This window comes from Pogonomyrmex barbatus, unplaced genomic scaffold, assembly GCF_055798465.1.
Source record: "Pogonomyrmex barbatus isolate J1 unplaced genomic scaffold, ASM5579846v1 scaffold1, whole genome shotgun sequence".
Classification (NCBI taxonomy): Eukaryota; Metazoa; Arthropoda; class Insecta; order Hymenoptera; family Formicidae; genus Pogonomyrmex; species Pogonomyrmex barbatus.
Genome location: NW_028297098.1, coordinates 23,389,636 through 23,410,210, shown reverse-complemented (window position 1 = coordinate 23,410,210; position 20,575 = coordinate 23,389,636). Strand labels below are relative to the sequence as shown.

The 20,575-nt window shown below is 36.9% G+C and overlaps 1 protein-coding gene across 3 annotated transcripts in view; it reads left to right on the top strand.

Annotated features, from left to right (window-relative positions):
• Positions 1 to 19,950, top strand: part of LOC105434317 (uncharacterized) — a 188,833-nt gene extending 168,883 nt beyond the window's left edge. For all 3 annotated transcript variants that reach the window (XM_089085156.1, XM_011650005.3, XM_089085157.1), the window contains one exon: positions 11,791 to 19,950. In XM_089085156.1, coding sequence (XP_088941282.1) covers positions 11,791 to 12,099 — 309 coding nt within the window. In that variant the 3' untranslated portion in view covers positions 12,100 to 19,950. The remainder of the gene's footprint in view (positions 1 to 11,790) is intronic.
• Positions 19,951 to 20,575: the final 625 nt, after the last annotated feature.

Below are 20,575 nucleotides of genomic sequence, written 5' to 3'. Positions count from 1 at the left end.
GTGAGGATAATAACGGCAACAAGCGACAATAACCGCAGAGTAGAAGAGAGTCATATCGCGTTTGAGAAACTCGAAGCTTCCATAATAAGTTCTACAAAGTTCCTGAAATCACGCTTTGTCAGGCCTCGGATTTTCGCGTGTGGAACGAAAACAGAGGTACAAAAGACAGACGAGAGAAATCGTGCACACCTCTATCGTGCTCTTCACGTAGACCAATTTTTCGACGCTAGAGAAAGACGGAGAGAGGGCTCGAAAAAGGAAAAAGAGATAAAAGCCAGAAATAAGAAAACAAAATATAAAAAAAGAGAGAAAAGAAGAAGGGAAAAGAGAATGTAACAAAGCCCGGTAATACATGAAGTACGGACCGTCGCAGCCGTTCTGCTACTTAATCTTCACTATGGCAATGAAAATTGTGTGAAACGGTTGAAAAAGAGGTGGCCGAAGGTGCACGAACGTTTCGAACGATGAAAAGAGCGTAGAAAAATGACAAGAAAATTCGTTTGGCGAATAAACGTCGTTTGATTATATTTTTATTGTGGCCAGAAATCGCGCGACGATTGCTGAAATATGAAGAAATAAACAAGCGCGCGATAGTTATACAATATGCATTATCTTTACGCGCAATAGCGCAAAATAAATTTTTTTTTATCTCATAAAATTAATAAATAATTATTATAAATAGTCGCAAACTTGAAATCGATTTGCTCGAATCGCGTTCCATCTGACAGATTTTTTGAATGCTGCTGATGCTCCCACTCTGATAACACAAAAGATTATAATATGGTTTTCGCATTTGTATTACAAGAAAGGGATACAGAGAGAAAACGCCGACTAAACAGACGTCGTTATTTTTTTCTCATGACGGATCTGTAACGGATAACAAAAGCAATTGCGAATGGGAGGAAATGAAAGCCAAGCAGAAGAGAAAAGAAGAGAAGACGGCGACTCAATAACGCACGAAGCCCGACGGATTGTCCGCGTAGTCGCTTTACCATTTAATCTCTGCTCTGGAAATGAAAACCTTGAGGAAAAGAGAAGCAATACAGAAGAATCAAGTCTCGTGCCGGGATGAACGACATCGTTGAGGAGACTGTATAAAGACAGGATCAATATTATCGCCACAAAAATATTGACACACCGTGATTACGATGGAGCTAAGGAAACAAAGACATTCTTTTGTAGAATATAACAATGACACGAAATAATATCATTAAGTATCAACGCGAGAGATAAGAAAGGAGAGAGATAATAACACGTTTTCTCGTCTTAATTTTATTTCGAGATTTGTAATTCGAAAGTGAATCGTCTTTTTTATTAATTCTCTGATATTGTAATACATCTCTCTCTGTATTATATAGTTTTTATTTAAAATTCATTAAAAATTTAATAGGCTGTAAAAGACGTGAAGAGAGAAAAAATTAGAAAAAGTGTCCCGAATCCAGTCTAGAATAAATCTGAATCTAACTGAATCCTGAATCTAGCCCGCGCCAGTAATACTCTCGATGGTCCAGACTGAATTAGGGTTGGGTACAAGCCAACCCGACCACTCGATCTCTGTCAGGGAAATGGAAATTGAAGAAAAGCGGGAGAAACAGATAAAGAGAAAGAGAGCAGGAACAGAGAAAGAGACAGGACACAGGAGACAGGGATCAAACGAGTAAAGGTAAAACGATCACACGACAAAAGCTCACCGAGACGGAGAAATGAGAGAAGCTTGCCAGGTTGGAAAAACAAATCTTCGGCAGAAACCGCAGTGCGCTGTCGCGCTAGCGACTATTCAAGGGAAGAGTGAAAATTAAATCTAACGTTTAGTGCCGTGGAGGGAGGGGGGAGGGGGATATCGAGGTGCAAGACTTGGAAAGACGATCGCGACAACTTCTAGCAAATAATCAACGCGATGCGAGAGAGAAAAGGGGGGTTGATGCTGTTTAGTAGCCGGATGACGGAAGCGACGGGAAAGTTACGTCGCGTTTCCGCCACGGAAGTAAATAAAGGCCAAAAGTGTGTGAAACCGGAAGTAAGTCGAGAGACAAGCACAGAAGTTCTCGACGGAAATGGAAGCGGACGCGATCATATGAGAAAAAGATATATACGTCTGTATTTTCAAAGTGAGTTGAAACTTATTGGAAAAAAGGTATCATCAAGTATGTTGAAAAGAAGAAATGCATGAAAAACATGAAATAAATAATGCATATAGAGCAAAGAAAATAATAAAAGTAAAGTAATAATAGTAATAAAAAAAATATAAATAATAACGAAATAACACATATATCGTAAATAGTAAAATAATGATCTGCGATGTTTATAAAATTTAAGTGAAAAAATTTGCAACTAGAATTATAAATTATATATCGATTAACTGAAATGTACATGAAAATGGAAATAAAATTAACTTTAAGAGTGCATTGAAAATATGTGTATGCAAGAAAGAGATTTCTAGAAATTAGACGAATATAACAAGAGAATGTAAGAAAAGAAATCGATATGAAGATAGCGAATATAGGTCATAAAGTGGATAATGAGAAAAACTAGAAAGAAGCTGCAGAGGAAACGGAAAAAATGGAAGAGGCGACGATATACCTGGCGTATATTTTACCAGTGAACCTGCAAGTTCGCGAGCAGTACTAAGCGAGCGAAAAATGATTCGCATTTTTATTCGCGAGCGGAAGACGGATATAAAGCGGGGCAAATACATTTTTCATATGCAGATATGTCCGAGAGAAAGAACGGAAATGGACCAGAAAGATTTGGAAAGATACGTTCTATAGTCGTTAAAATTGATCGTTGTAAGGCACTATCGAGAAATGCGATAATACATTTTCGGTGTTAGCACATTTACTCAATTCTTCGATTTGATTTTTCTCTAATATATGTATAAATATACTATAAATTTTTAATAAATATATCTAGAAATTATAAGATAATTAAAAGAGATTATATATAAATAATGAGACAAAAAGATATGAAAAGATACGAGCGTTTTAATTGTCGTAATATTAAATTTTTACGTATTGTTAAAAATATATATGAAAAATGTTATTCTACTGTTTTTTCGAGCATTTGTTACAACATAAAAGGTATTTGATTATGACGAGAGCAAATGCGTTGTTACTTCAACATTTTTGACATCTTTTTCTTCCAGATGTTATATTCTCCTCGCTTTAACAAAGACAGGAATGTGACATTTCCCGAGTATATGATTATGAAACACAAAAAAAGAACATAGAGAGCACCAAGCAAGCATAACGCTCGAAATGAACGAACATTGCTAAAAATGATGGGGATGGGACAAAAGGAGATAGTGGAACGGGATAATGGAGAAGGCGAGAGGCGGAAGGCGAGAGTTCGGCGTTAAGAAAGAGAGTATGATAAGGGAGAGGAGACATACCGGGCGTGAAGCCCTGCAGGCGAATCCCGTGGCAGGGTGCATTGTCGTCGGCAAATTGCACGTGGGGAAAAAGTTTTGTCGTCTCAGGGGACGAGGGGAAACACGCTGATAACAAAGCGCCATCGCGTCCTTGCCGATTTGAGAAACGCCTCGCATAAAATGGTGTAGTAGAACTCTGACCGAAGTCCGAAACGTAGCAAGAAAATATCTTATGTATTCGTAGGAAGCGCAACTTTGTAAACGCCGCGGAATTTATTTCGCAACATTCTCGCGTCTTCGGAGATTATCTTTAGCTCGCCTAAACGGGAGATTCCTTCACGGTATTGACAGTTGACGTAAAAAATTTTTTCTCTGGTTAATATTTTGATAATAAAATTTATTAATTATAAAACAATAAAAGTGCACAAACAAAATAATAATACTTGACGCTGTATAAAAACTCTTCAACATAAAGAATATTTCAAGATCAATGTATGCCTCTAAAGCCCCATCTTAATCCAACATAGGAAGAGCTTGACGATAAATAGAAACAAGACAGAAAATGAAACCATGATCATCTTCATGCTTCTCTTAAGTAATCAAGAGAATGAACTCTCGGAATTGCGGTCGGCCGACAACGACGAACCGTCTAATTTCATGCAAAACGGTTTAAGAGACGCAAGTTAGGCGGGCTCCGGGCTACTAAATGCACGAAGTTAGTATGCGGCGCTAAGACGGAAAATCGTCGGCGTTTAAACACGATTGCGAAACGAAACAGCCGCAGGCGACGGAACCGAGACTTCCGACGATGAGACTTTACCCGCGTTTATCCGCGATGAGAATAATTTCAATCGGATGCAATTGCACCTCTCCCCCCTGATAAAATGCGCGCTGTATCGCACTTCTCTCTCACGCGGCATCAGGTAATAATGATATTTATCTCAAAGTGATACAGTCTTGCCAAAATCGATAATTATATCAGTACTTTTCAGTAAAATTAGTATCACGTGAAAACTAAATTTATATATTTAAAAATAAGCGGCTCGCGCGCGCTATTTCTAGACGTTTCAATTTAGCGGATCTTTCGAATGATATTTTTCGCGATGCGCTTTTGAAGACAAAAGTACTTTCTTTGATGACAAAAACCTATATTGGATTTTGTGCGCAATTCCAGCTCTGCAGGAGCCCAGTAAGTGAATTTGCCACCAGCTAACTTAACGAGAACGGACGTTTCATTACTAGCTTCTTACGAAAAGGGCTTGAGGCTCAAAGAACTTCTGAAAGGTTTGCGCGCTTAATCGATAATCTCATCCATATCGATGGCCCATCTTGAAAAGACGTCTCATAAATTTTCAAAGAGAGCTTTATCTTGTCATCCAGGTACCCAGATTCAGCTACTAATACTCTTATATACCAGGTTGCGAGCAAGTCGCGTTACTGATCAGCCTTCTTCAAGGAATTTAAATCCGGCTTCACTGACGTTAATTAATTTTTATGTCGGTTTAAATATAATTCTTCTTTTGTTTTTTTATAGAACCAGAATTAGAAGAAAAGAAAATATATATTCGACCATATTTCAAAATATCGACGTTTGATGAAATCATTCATCGTCGTTTTTAACCGAACGTTTCTGCAACCGAGAAACGTTCTTGCAAGTTTTTCGAGATGAACCATCGTTATGTGCTATAAGAACTCATCAATATCTCATTAGAATTACGAAACCCGAGACGTGCCAGTCGACATGTATAATTCATTCAAAACGTTGAAAAACAGCGTGCTCGTTACGGCGGCAACAGTACCGCAAGATGACATTCGCACGAATTCGGAACGGATCTCCTCGCGACTCGTTGTACTTGTAAACATGGTTCAATAACGTGCGCTCGTCGCACAGTCCGCGTAAATCAGCGATATCAGGCATGCACGAATTACCATTTAGGTGCGATTGTTATTCGCTTCTGCGAGACAAATGTCTCGGGAGCGACCCGATACCGTGTCCACCCCCTCTATACCGTTTGTTCGCGCCCGAATAATGAATGCCGGCTTTAATGAAAACGGCGAAACGTAGCCATTACTCTGGAAGATCAATCTCGAATAATCCCCTTAGCATCTCAGTGCGATTTTACTTTGCCATTATACGTAAATGCGAAAATTACCGCGAAAATAAAATCGCGGAAAAAAGATACGCCTCTATTTCTTCGCGAATGTGTGAAATCAATTATATTTATTCTGTGGAAAATTATTAACGACATTTCTCTCGAAACGTGGGATTTTAATTTTAATTTGAACCAATCTTTCGCGAGCCTCGTTGCGATGTATTTTACACGCATGCATCTCAGATTCTGATTTGTATCTTTCAGGAGCAGATGCGCAACCTTTCGCGCTCGTGCGCGCGTAAGCCCCATCGGGCATGTGCTCATAAAGTCTAGATTATTCTCGCAAACGCCACGTTGGCTACGTTGGCATTAAGAAATGCGAGCACAAAGCAAACCGAAAGAAAACCGTGCGCCGTGCAATTCACGCGATGTAACCCGGAGGCGCCATTAAAGTAGATATTATGGAAACGTTGTTTTAACATCAGCTACGAGAGCTGTATCCCAAGGCAAAGCCTTTCCCGTTGTTTTGAATTCTACTTTTGCTCCTCGTATCATGTAAGCCATCCAAAACAATGTTACGATGGAGTTACATTGTTTTCCTGGGGCCTCGCAAGCTAAAACGCCAAGGCAAGAAGCCGCGTAAAGTGATACGATGAGAAATCTTCCTTTGCGAGAGAGGCAGAAAGTTTAGACTAATATTATTTTTCGCGAGTGCTGTTAGCGTAAATCCCCGTAAATAAAGATTAAGATTCAAGAAGGAACGAAATTGGTCAATTTTATAACGTCTCGCGATGTTCTCTCTAGAAAACGAAACAACGAACAACGTCGCAAAAAAAAAAGATGCATAATTAAACTGCGAGATATTTCCCTGAATAATTTCCAAAAGAAACTCTGTTTCAAAAATATATGCGCTTTACGCATGCACTGCCCGTGTACCAATGTCCGCACCGGAAATGAGGATTTACGCTGTTCTTAGCCAGCTGGTGAATGTGTGTAGACAGAATTATTTTAAAAAATATAATTACGCGCGCGCGTGTACCGGTCCACGCGCACAAGCTTCATTATTCTCGCGTACTTTCATCGTCACTGAAAGTTGTCGTTCGCCTTGTCGAGAAATACATGCAAACGAGAGCAGCATAAATCCCATTTTTCCTGGCGGTTTCTCATCCATTCATCCAATGCCGACAGTGTTTGATCGTATACATATATAAAATATTTGTAATAATAAAATATTATTTTGCAATATTATTATCGTTAATTGTCGACATTTCTCTTCTATCAAAAATGTGAATAACGAGTTGAATTTCAATTAAAGGGATGCTGGACTGACGAGCAAACTCCGACGAAAACGTTCACACATATGCACATCTAAACATACATAGATACATTTATGTATATTTATATACACCCATTTATACATTTCTGCACACACACACACACACACACACACACACACACACACACAATACCATATAAACAAATTTTTGCTACTACCCTGATCGTAATAAGTGTCTAAGCCTAATTCTAAAAACTCAACGTTGCTTCTTCATGTAATCTTTTAGTCTAGCAATATTAGTTTTTTAGGTACAAGCTCTAAAATTTTTATATAAAACAAATATTGACGCGACTTGATAGCTTTGGACGCCATTTTAAGATGCCAAATGGTAAAAAAGATCTAAATTTTAAAATTTTGTCTCGTTCTTGATATGAAATTCATATGCTAAACAAGTATTAATGCATAAACTTTAATTGTGGAAAAAAATTCCTAGTTCTATAAAGATCTATAAAGTTAATAAAAAATGAGAGCAAATATAAAAATTATTGCTTTTTGTCGCTAATACAGACAAGTCCAGCATCGCCTTAAAACACTACCTTTATATATTGTCAATTTAGAGATTTATATAACGTTTTAGACGTTAGACGCAAGTGACAATTTTCATAAAGTTATCGCTAAAAAAAATTGCATTCGTCAATTTGTGACTACACATGGAATTTGTGATAACACATGAAAAAAGAATGTAACCGAAAGATGTATCCTCGTTTTTCCTTCGTTTTTCGTCACGTACGAGTCCTAGATGCGCCATGTGAAACCGCGCGATCGAAAAATTCCCGGCATGCGGGAGTCCGTGTTTCCTCGCGGGAATGCATATTACACATACGGTTTCCCAATCGTTTCCCATTGTCGCGAGCGCGCTCGCTCGAACGCGGGATTCCGGTCACGATTGGCGATTGCACAATAGATCCTTCAGAAATTGCGGGCAAATCGCCCTTTGGCTGCGGCCCACGACCCGCGGCCCGCGGCCCCACGGCAAACATTGTTCGTATGGGACGAGCCGTTCGCGGTGAAAAGGCGGAGCACAATGCACGCGGAACGGGAACGTAGGAGAGCGCGAACGCCGTGCGAACGACGAACAATGATCTTCCGGTATCCGTACAGACGTGCATAAATCATCGATATGACATCGGCCAATCGTCGCCGAGCGGTAGCTGTGCCGATGCGATACGATGCGACGACGCGGCCTCGACATAACGACGGCCTTGAAATATCGCTTGTGCGAATTAACACACTCTGACGATTAACCATCATCGCCGATAATGACTGCCTTCTGAAGGTTTATGGGGGTCACCGTCCCGCCACCATCGTCGAGATCTATTGCCAATTATAATTATCAGTGCCTCCATATTCAGTGCGCATCGCTTTCGATAATCAAGTAAAACTATTCTATTATAAATTCTATTCTCTCCCGAAATCAAATTCACGATTTCTACGATGAAAAGATTCGAATATAATTAGTCGGTACTCTCCTTCTAACAATATGTGTAGTACGCGTACATTATATCAGTGAAATTTTAACGCGCACAGGAGATGCGAATTTAATTAAATGGTACTACATTTTGCGTGGTAATTAGCGCTGGAAAAAGATGGATTTTCAGATAAAACAAAGCGGGAGTTGTAAATAATGTACGAGTGTAATCAGCACGCTTAATAATTTTAATCCATTCATTATTAGTTTATCATCCGTTTGTTATTAGTAATTAATTCATCAGAATTAAAGAATTCATAAAATTAATTCTCGTAGCATAAATATGCATGTAAAAGGAGATACTTAATAGGGTTGAAATTTATAAGCGCGCATCACACCGTAACATTTTATATAGTCATTATGTTCGCATAAAATACAAAGCACTCTTCAAAAAGCTTCAGAGCTATGCGTCGCAATAAAACGTAATAACGTATAAATCAAAAGGATGCCAGGGCCAATAAAATTCGATTGAAACAGCTTTGGTACATTTGTTAAAATCCTCACTTCGACGCATTAGATACTCGGTTGCGCGACGTTGCGCAAAATGCAAAATACAAAACGGTGTAATGCATCAATAAACCCAACACGACTGGTATGGATGCAAGCAGCAAAATGCAACTATCGCGCAACTGGTATTTTTATAAAAAAAAAAAAGAAAATAGAAAAACAAGGGAAAAACAATGGTGACGCAAGTTTTGCAGTGACAGAGAGAGAGAGAGAGAGAGAGAGAGAGAGAGAGAGAGAGAGAGAAGAAGGAAGGGAATTTTGAAGAATTCTTTCGTTACTATCAATTAGCATACATCGCGTGTTTTAGCTATTTTACGCAAAATACATCCATCAGATATAATTTTTTATTTACGCGAAAACAGCGATAGCGCTCGCGATTATTCGCGTTGCGATCGTTGGCGTTTCATACACCAAAATTTCGTGTCATGCAGCGTCCATTATTCTCGGTTTCAGTATGCGGAAGTTATTGGTAAGTAAGACGGTCCGAACCCGAGCATTATCTACGAACAGCAGTTCTCCATGGACTGGGGCTTTAACTTCGGAGTCGGCGAACCTTACCACAAAGCGAGGACGATAGTTTGGCTTGGTCCAATGTGCTAGTTCGATTAGTTACATGGCTCGTACCACGGCTTATGGTTAACATCGAACGCTTAAAGCCAAACGCCCGTTGATCGTTCGCTGCATATGTATGCGTCCCATAGCGTTTCGCGGACGATCCTATGATCTGTCCAAGTTTTTCGAAACTCCCCTAACAATATCGTATTATCGTACTGAGAAGCGGCGGACTGCGGAAAACTATCTTCATATTTCTATAAAAGTTTGTTCATTGAAGCTGAAAGAAAATCCTAACTACAAAGATATAAATCTTCTATAATGGCTCAATGGAATGTTAGCCATTAGTTATTTACGAATAAAAGAAAACTTTCAATGGAATCTCCTTGTTGGAATCTTAATGAGTATAATCGCCAAGATACTCAATGTTAATTATTGCAAGATTAAGATACGATCTCCCGCATGCGTCAAGAAAGGCGGAATACACGAAATTACAAGCAATTATTTTTCCGCGCCGCACAATAACTAACGGTTCCGCCGCGAGGAACAATGCGCCGTGTAAAATAGAAAGTTGCAAATAATTCGGTTAACGGAACGGAAAAATGATCTGACACGCGAATTTATCCGTCGTCAGAAATTTTAAAGCGGACGTAATCCGATTTTTCTCGCTCTCTCACCTCAGCCTGAAAGAAAAGCTCGCCTTTAACAGCACGCGAGACAAAAATTTCAGCGAGCTCGTTTCTCATCCGCGGCTGCGCCGACCAGCCGCCGCTTTTCTTTCGGTGCAGCCCGGCACATAACAAACGATTCGCGGTGTGTCGACTTTCAGCGAAATTTTCCTCTTATTATACCATAGCACGCGTATATTTAACGCTCGCATAATACGATCCTTAATATACATCGAAAAGAGGCAACGTTTGAGTTAGCAACTATTGTAATCAATCGTGCGATCACATAGAAAAGCATAAATTAAATGGAATTATAATTCTAATTTTTAATACTTTTCTTTCCGATATAATCACATAGATGCGGAAAATTTCCTGATATATTAATTATCGTTATTATTCAGTAGTCTCTATTTTAGAACCATATAATAAAATTGTTCATTTTTAATTCCTTGACGTCGGGAAGCATACATACATGCTCTCCGCTCTGATTTCATAAATCATTGGCCCTATTTTTATGAAACTTTTTATACAAGAATTTTTGATGATGCTCTTTTCGATTCTGAAGTCAAAAATTTAAAATTTAAGATGGCGGATCTAATACGGCTGTCGTCTAAATGGTGATAAAATGCAAATATTGTTCAAAATCTATGAAATTCATTTTACAAGGATTTTGATGATGCTCTTTTCGAATTTAGAAATTTGACTGTAGAAATTTGATTGATGATGCGTTAGTGAAGTAAGAAGCATGACTGGAGAATTTTCAGTTTCGTTCTGAATATATTGTGGATATTTTTTGTTGCATACTATGTCAATAGAATGTAAATATATTGTGAATATTCTTTATTCGAAACTGTCAGTAACAAAAGTTTTCGTATTGATGAACTGCAAAGAAAGTATCAACAAAATCCCTGTAATATGAATTTCATGAGTCTCAAGCAACATTTGAATTTTTTGATCCCTTCAACGTCGGACATATTGAATCCGCCATCTTGAATTTAAAATTTTTGCTTTCAGAATCTAAAAGAGCATCATCGATACTGCATACTTCTATAATGTGAGTTTAATGGATATCAAATAATATTTGCATTTTTGACTACTTCTATGGCAGCCATATTGAATCCGCCATCTTGGATTACAGAATTTTGAAATGCTAAGATTAGATTCGAATTTGGCGACCCAAAATTACCCTTAAACATTAGTTTTCCTATAATTGACTTTTTCAGCAACCTCCCATCGTCAAAGGGTTAAGAAAATTCATTTTTAAAATAAATTAAATATAACGTAATAGTTGAACGCTTTTCTCGTTTGAAATGTTATGAAAAGATAATTATGTATAAAAATGTGTTTCATAATTAAATAACTGTTAAATTATAAATTTAATTTGTTTCGGTGCCAATCATTCTATCTTATAAACAATTGACAAAACTTATTAGAAGTTGTCCAAACTCTGGAGTTGTCAATGACTCTGATGTTTCTTGTAAAAATGTTACTAAACTTGGACTCCTACTACAGTATATTATTATTACAGTATATTATTATATATTATTATATCTCATAAAAATTCTAACAACGTCCTTTTCTGTTTGACTTTCGCTAATATTTGCTAATATTCGCATTTCAAGAGTACTTAATTATTATCAATCAATATTTAAGTCAAGACAATTACAGTTTAAAATGTTTCTGCCATCTTCTCTAAGAACAAAAAGAACACTGAATTTCACTATGATTTCCTAGCCTCAATTTCTACATCACTAAAATTTTGACTTTTCATTGAACTATTTCAATTATATTCATTACAGGTATCGCCCGAAAACATTGTCCAACATGCGCCGTTGAAAGACATAAGCACAAGGGGCACCCCCAACACCCTGGGATTGCGATTGGAGGTTGAACCCCGGCATTTCACGAGCAACGGGCAGGCCAAGATCAAATGCATCGCCGAAGTTGGCTCGCACGTGTTCCAGGATGAGCGTAAAGTGATGAAGGCATACGTGAATAACCAAAGGCTCAGCGCTGGTGATATCAGCGCGGCTGCACGCAGCATCCGTGCCGGTCTCCTCGCCCCGTTATTATCGGCGATCCTTACGTTCATCCTGCTCACAACGTGACCGATCGGCCTTCTCGTGTGAGTCGGCCTTCTCGAACAAGAATTACGTTATGACGCGCTCTTCGGGAACGCGCGGCAATTTCAGTGTCAGTTGTCCGATCCTTAAGTATAAAGTTAGGCTTAGGATTTAAGCGACGGTGAGAGCGATCAATCGGCTCGGTCCAATGACGCTTTGATCCCCTATTTAGCGATACGCCGCTATCGTACTTGTTTCGTCGGCAGATTAGTTAGGAAAGACACGTGAAAGATGAAAATCTCGTTGAGATAAGACGATCGTAGCGATCATGGAAGAATTAATTTTCCTTAATTATTGCATCGTTGCCTTGATTACTTAGGAAAAAGATTTTGTATCGGTTATTACTTTTCTCTTGTCATAATAATTGTTGTTATTTTGAATTAATGATTTGCGTGAAAAGTGGAAGGATCGTTTTGATTATTTTGTAGGTAATTTTGTAGGCAGGAAATAGACGCGAACACACCTTTGCATATTTTAAATCATTTTTATAGATCAGTATTCTCTGTTAGACGAATACTTATAGTTGAAACTTTTCCCATAATTTTCACAGAAGCTCCTCCCTTTCTCTCTTCGATTTCTCCTTATCATATTTAACTCTCGATCCTTTTAACGAGTTCCGGATCCGAAAGACTCTTTAAAGTTCTCTTCGATTGCGGCTCGCAGTCGTCATTAACTTCTCATTGGAGTTTTAAGATTTTACTGCTAATAGTATAAATGTCAGAATATCACAAGTCAGATAACGCAAACGCAATGTTGTTGAATAAAAATAACGCTCGATGATACTCGGATGATTTAAATTTTTAGATTTACAATTTGTAATCTCGTATTCTTTTAAAGTCGTTAAGACTTTAAGTTTCAGATAATTTTCGACGCTTCATATAAATTTATTGTAAATTTGGAGAATCATGCTTTCAATTCGTGTTTAACTATATTTTGTAATAAAGTTTGTTCCATTTTATACTCCGACAATTACCGTCGTGGGGTTCAGAACTAGCCGTACTTCATACGGCATGCACGTCGTACCGCGGAGATATAAATTCTGATGCAGCGCGTGCAAATTCCGTTTTACGACACGCATGAGATTAACTACCAAAACGCGTATAAGTCGCTACACCATAGCGAAACGCGAATTACGTATAAATCGATAAATGGATTTGCCGTGCCGGCACCAACAAAACGAGATTAATAATTCGGATATCTCGCATTGCAAAATTGCGAATGCGCAGTTGCACAGTTATACACGTACGAATAATAATTTTATTGGGAGGGAGGCTCTCTTACAGAAACGCGTTAAAGTTTAAATTTGTAATTATTTCGACAAAAACAATTTGTATGCCGTTGGTGCGATATGAATAATGACTAAATAACGTCGAAAACCCGATTTAAAGCGATATATGCATTCCGTCGTAATAAAAACGTATAATGTGAAATTCAAAATTTCTACACCAATATTTTATTATCAGTACAATATTCGTTCAACATGAGTTTCAAATCAACAATTCCATTTTTCACAGTTTTTCTTTTGTAAAATATAATCAGTCATACAGTATATTATCTATTCACGAATAAAGTTGTATATCGCGTATGATTATCGTTTCATTGTAAAATTGCATACAAGTTTCCGTGGACGTACAATTCGATGAAATATTTGCCAATTTCCGGACACGTCACGCACGATCGTCTGACGAATCCGACGAATTTTCACTTCGCAGGATACAACCTGGTTGTTTCACGTGTTTCATTGCCGACGACAAAGGGCGTTTAGTCGCGAGGAGCGAGAGCACGGACGTTCAAGCGCGAAGAAAAGAAGAAAATCCTGAAAGAGAGAGAGAGAGAGAGAGAGAGAGAGAGAGAGAGAGAGAGAGAGAGAGAGAGAGAGAGAAAGAGAAAGAAAAAGGATTCTGCGAGAGGTAGTCTATTCGACCGCTCTTCGGAAAAGACGCTATAAAACGAGACGAGCAAGCGTGACGGGAAAGTAAGAGAGTGCACGTGAGAGTAAATGCAAGACGGAGAAAGTGAAACGAAGTTCGTGCAGCCGCAAAGAAAAAAAAAATGCAGAGCAAGCAGAGACATTGTGTGTGACTGAAGTGGAGACGCAAAGTTTGACTTCAAGAATGAAAGTAGGTGTGATATTATAGTATCTAAGTTGCGCGACTCGTCAGTCTTCCAAAGTGGCCATTTCCGTCTATGATTCTTCGTCTTGAAAGGATACTATGAGTACTGTGTACTGTGTAAGCTTTCTATCGTTGAATAATTATCATCTGAAATGAAATTTACACGATATAACTGCGTAAATTTACAAAATTATATTTTGACAGATGTACACTCCCATTTCATTTAAAATTTGTATAAATTTTAATGAAAAATTTTAATAATAAAACGAGTCGATAACATATTCATTTTTATTTAAAAATTGCAAATTATATTGCAAATTATTGAAGATGACCGACTTTGGAAGAAAACGATTAATGGAAATAAATGAAAATTAAAGCGTGCTTTAGGCATCAGTAAAAACTAAAGTGTGAGAATGAACGCGACTGGTCTCGCCGCACATATCACATCACCGACGCACACGTTAACACGTACATACAACACGTCACATAACCCATGCACATTAACGTATTTGAGCGTGCGTATGGATTAAGAGATGGAAGGTTAGCAACCAACCCCCGCAGGGTGCGCAGAATACACATATATCACGAGACGGTTTCCTTTTGATCGCTATCGCTCATCGACCCAAGAGTTATTTATTGGCCGTGATAATTTACGAGTTCGCGAGAGAGACATGCTCTCCAACGCGCATAAACGTCGCTTCCGGTATTCCGGCGATATTCGACGAATCTTTGTGCCTGTACATATAACATTTATGTGTGGGATCCATTCGCGAAAAATAATGGCATATGTGTATTCAAAAGCCATTCCCAAAGTGCCAACAACATTCTCGCGTATCGTTTTTTTTTCTTTTTCCAATCGGACATATTTATGCGCGCAATGAGAGAATCGTCGGAAATGATAATAAATTAGTTTCTCATGTCTAATCAATTTCTCATGTCTAATCTACTACTATTAAAAATTTATTAGATATTAAAATCCTAATCGTTTAAGATAGCCCCGTTAAGTATCAAAATCTGATTGTAAAGAAATGATAATCGATTAGTAAAGCCAAATATCTCGACAAAGCGAAAATTGTTCAAGATGCAATTTCACTGTTTCAAATATACATATACATATTCATCTATTCTTAAAAATGTGTGTCTCTTCTATTTTCTAACACTTAATAAACCTCTTGATTTTATTAATCTATAAAATTTGAATTTTGCTAAAGAGTTCCGCAGAGAATAACTTATTCTCTTAGATGAACTTTCTTAGATGAACGAGATATGAATTGATTCATGTTTTATTAGCGTTAAATCGGAAAACAGTTCAAATTAAAAATAGTTTGCCTCAAAACATTTGGATTGACATATCTCTCGATTAAAGTGTAAAGGTTAGGTTAAATTTTACAGTTATTATCACATTTATGAAATTATTTTTTACAATTTAGATATTTCAGAGAAAACTGACTACTAATTTGACATCAGTGCAATTAATTTCTTCAATTGAATTTATATAATCACATTCATTATTTCGCGCGATTTGTACATATCAGAGCAAATATTAAGTGCTATTATCGCGCAAGACTCATTTTCCTAATTGTATAATTTGATTGAAATATTATTTCCTTCTCTGCAAAATATTAATATCATTTTGTTGTATTTTAAAATCACATGCAATTGCATGTATACACGTATTAAATGTACTTTATTTAGTAAACGCAAATAATTTAAGTGCAATATTTTCTGAATGATATCCAATTTGCGTCAGAATTATATAATGTCGTTTCAATAATATTACGCGTGCGTTACATCACCATCGTCGAAACTTCTTGTGTTTGTTTAACGTTATTGGTGTCGGGAAACACAGCTGGTCCCAGGTGAATGCCTAAATCGACAGTGGTAGGAATTTTCTTCGCTGCGGCCTCGATCGATCGATATCCCAATTTTACGGCCCGTCGAGTCGCGAAAGCCGGAGGCAGGTTCGAGGATCTTCTTTAGCTAGATCCTTCGCGTTCTCCAGAAAGACTTAAATGGATTCCTAGCGGAAACTTAGACGCGGTAAGCGGTTCCTGTTTCGACAACGAAAGCTACTCTCTTGAAAATTTTCGTGTAAGAATTTCTGTATCTCTTTGTATGAAAAACCGAGCTTTTCGATCGAGTTTATTAATCGTATACGAAAATCAAATGTATCTCCTGACATGGAGAAATGTGTCAAGAAATATGTCAAGAAGAGATATGAATTCGTATATGATAAATGTGGATCTAAAAAAAAATTTTAATATAAATTGATCTTTTAAAAAATTTGTACTGTATAAAAGATTTCAATACGGAGTGTAACAAAGATTTATCTACGATAGTATTTTGATAGTACAGATCGATATTTCAATTTTACAGTCTGTCGAGCTTCAAAATTCGGAGACTTCGCAAGACTTCAACTGAGGAATGTCCCGAAATCTCGCTTGTATCCCGCAAATTTGCTTCACGTCGTGGAATCCTTTACTAGATTTCTCAAGGAAACTTTATCTTTCTCCGTGTATCGCTGAATCTTACCTTTACGAATATAAGGAAAGCTCGAAACAATATGTCGCAAGAAATTTATAATACACTTCACTTTCCATTATTTGTCATTAATTAAATAAACTCATGTAAAGTTCATATCTTGAATACAAAAACTTATTATCTCGATATATTTCAATTTTATAATAATTCTTCTAAATTGTTAGAGTTTCTGTATTTCTTGATTTATAAAGAATACAATGTGTTAAAATATGTCATTAATATACAGTATAAAATGTTTACTTTATCAAGTAAAATAGAATCTTATCCATTCAATAGACACTGCCATAATTATGCGCACGCACGCACGCACGCACGCACGCACGCACGCACGCACGCACACACACACACACACACACACACACACACACACACACACACACACACACACACACACACACACACACACATATATATATATCAGTAAAATACTTCATAAGATCCTTAAGATAACTTCACAGGTTTATATTAAAATTCTATTTTATTCAGAATTAATTCGCTTGTTGTTAATTGGAACATATTGACAATTGCCAGAGAAAAATATCACTGAATCCTGGAATATCTCGATCTAAAAGTTACGTATATTAAAATATCATTTTTTGAGAGGGAGGAGAAAATAAATGCAGAACTATTTTTTATCCCGAAACACGCGCGAATTTACATATGCCCGCACACACGTCGTTCGGGTTAACACAGTCGTAAACATTCCTTCTGTTCGCCGAACTCTATCCGAGTGTGTCAGCGAATCCGATAAAATCGTAGATCGAAGAGCAAGACGGAATCCCTTTGTACGGGCATGATCAATACCTCGATTTTATGGAACGACATGAAGCACCGAGAATCCGCGAAAAGCTATCGTACTCGAAACGCGCTCTCTACTTCGCACGTTCTGCCGATTTCTTTCGTTATCCGGTGGACACGAATTCCGCACGGCGCGACGGTAGAAAGGAAAAGACGACCTTAAAAAGTCTCGAAAAATGATCGTACGTTTCTGCAGTTTCTCGTATTCTCGCGAATCTGAATCGTGTCTGAATTCCGATCTTGGTAACGATCGATTAGGGAAGGTTGTTGATCGCGTTCGTGGATCAAACGATCGAAGAGCATCTTCATCCGAGCACCCTGCGGACGCTACGCACACAATGTGAATAATTACACTTATCCATATACGTTATTCACACACAGATATACATAGCACATAGAAAAAACGTACGCTGCCGGTCTACGAGAGCGTTAGATAGGAAATAAAGGCCCTCTCTAGCGATACGGAATCTAACATGTAAATCGATAAAGTATTAATTTAATTAATTCGAGTGTTAATCTCCCCCTGTAATTATATAATAGAAGAACGCTCTCGCGAGCCACGATCGAATCTCGTTAGTACGTGTAGCGTATTCAAAAGGTATTCATTCGATGTAATCGTGGATCGCGCAAAGGTTCGCCAGCACCTGGAAGGAAGGTTTCGAGGTTGCGTTCGAGTTGGATTAAACTTTCCCGAATACTCGAGATCCCCAATTATCCTCCATTGCGTTAAGAATTGTTAGTTTTCCGAAGAAGCTGGACGACTTTTCTAATAAAATGAATTAACGTTTCTATCTACTTTCTTCTGGATAGTCGAAATTACATCAATTTGCACTAATTTGTTCCGCGCAAAGTTCAGATCGGTTTTGATCGATGTGAGAGAATTATTGAATTGTGACAAAAACAGAGCTACATAAAATCTTCGTTAAAAATATCTCGCCGAGTGATAGAATATAATGGAATCCAATGCGAACGAATCCGCCTTCCATTCGCCGCATTTCGTATATTCAAGCTCACGGATGCACTATTGCGATTTGTGGTAATTCAAATAAAAATTGTACTAGGGACACCGTAGTGATAAACGTGATCACGATGAAAGATTAAAGTAATACTACTTAAGGAATTCACATTGCATTTATACGAGATGTCTCGTTGCTGCCCTCTCTTTATCAAACTTTTTAATAAATTTAGAATATATCTTTTCTTAGCAAAAATTGAAAAAACTCAGATTTATATCGGAAATCAATTTTAATTAATTTTCAGATAAATTTTCTTTTTTCTTCATTTGTAATCATTAATATTAATTCGATCTTTCCATGTAATGAAATTGAAAAGTAATATATAAAAAGATAAAAGTTTATATTATTATTAAAAAATGTGTTACGTTAAGAGAAAAAAAGCAGCAACAAGCAACTTGCATATACGTACGTGTGTATGTATAAACATGTGTATGTATATACATGCACACGGACGACCTCTCACCTACAGAATACTCAATTAATTATTTCGTTAAGTGCAGTCAGCGATTAGCATAATTGACCATACACCATGGTGTGAGCGTGGAAGGCGAGAACGGTAAATACTCTTTGTGCAATGTAAGTATGAATAATACGTATAAGGACCCTTTCGGGGAGAGGCAAAATCTGACCGCGTGTGCAAACACGCGGGCATTATGCGTGCGATGCGTATACACACACGGCGTGCCTGCGAGGCGATTAGAACTTTAAAGTGCAATGCGTGGACAGAATCGCGTGGACGTTTATGTACGTTTATGTAAGTAAGTATTGTAAGTAATAATTGTAAGATAAATATATTGAAAAAGAAAAAGAGAGATTCAAAGATTATATATAAATATAAAAATATAAAAATATAGATATACATATATATATATAATTATATATTGCAATAATTGCTACTGTAAGTTGTCGGAGTGTTTCACGCATACATATATATAAATATATATATTATATATATATATCACATTGGATATATTTTATAGGTTAGACCATACGTTTTTGCTAAACCGGCGAATTAAACGACGAAGTTATTGTGACAGCGTACAGTTTATCAATTATCTTACGATTATCGGGTGGGACAATGTTTTCTTTTTCAATTTCTCTTCGACGCGTCTATCTGTTATTGTATTTACTGCGATATATTATTTGTCATTCGACGTTCATAAGATTTATATCCGTACATTTCCTCCGATGTAAATTTATTCGACGGATTTATTCGCTCGTCTGTATAGATTCATCTAGATTTATGTCACGTCGAAATAGCTGTGATTTACCAATTAATTTGTGATCCTTATTCTCATAGAGAGATTACTACGATATAGCGTACTAAATAAATTGGACGAATTAAACACGACTTCGAATATCATAAACGTACCGATTTTATATTTCTTTGTTCCTCTTCCAAAACTTCGCTCAACATTACATTACAATAACTATGGAATTTTATTCTTTATCTTTTAACGTAATTATAAATACAAAATATAAACTTTGAATGCTGTTTTTTTTTTATTTTTATCATATAGTTCATAGAAATTTGTTTTGACAATATCGGAAAATACATAAAAGATAAATTGATATCTAATAAAAATTCAAGCAACAATTATATTGTTATGTGGAAGAATTAGTTTCATTTAAGTATTAATATTGACGGAATAAAATTTTTGCAAAATCACAACTCTTCAATAACGATAGAAATCATTATTAAATGAGAAACTGATAAACCAAAATCTATATATAAATATGTGTACATGATGGTATTATCAAACTAGATTGCGATCTTTAGTACTCGCGATGTTAAATTAAAAGAGTTCTTTTACGGCAAAATTTTTCTTCGATGTTATGCTTCAATTTTCGTCAAAGCAATCACTCAATAACATAATGCTGTCATTCGAAAGAGTAAGCCATGCATCAACAGAGAGCAGGAAAGATTGACATTTGTAATATTTGGACGTTAATTTAATAATGAATATTAATAATAAAATTAAACAAGAAAAA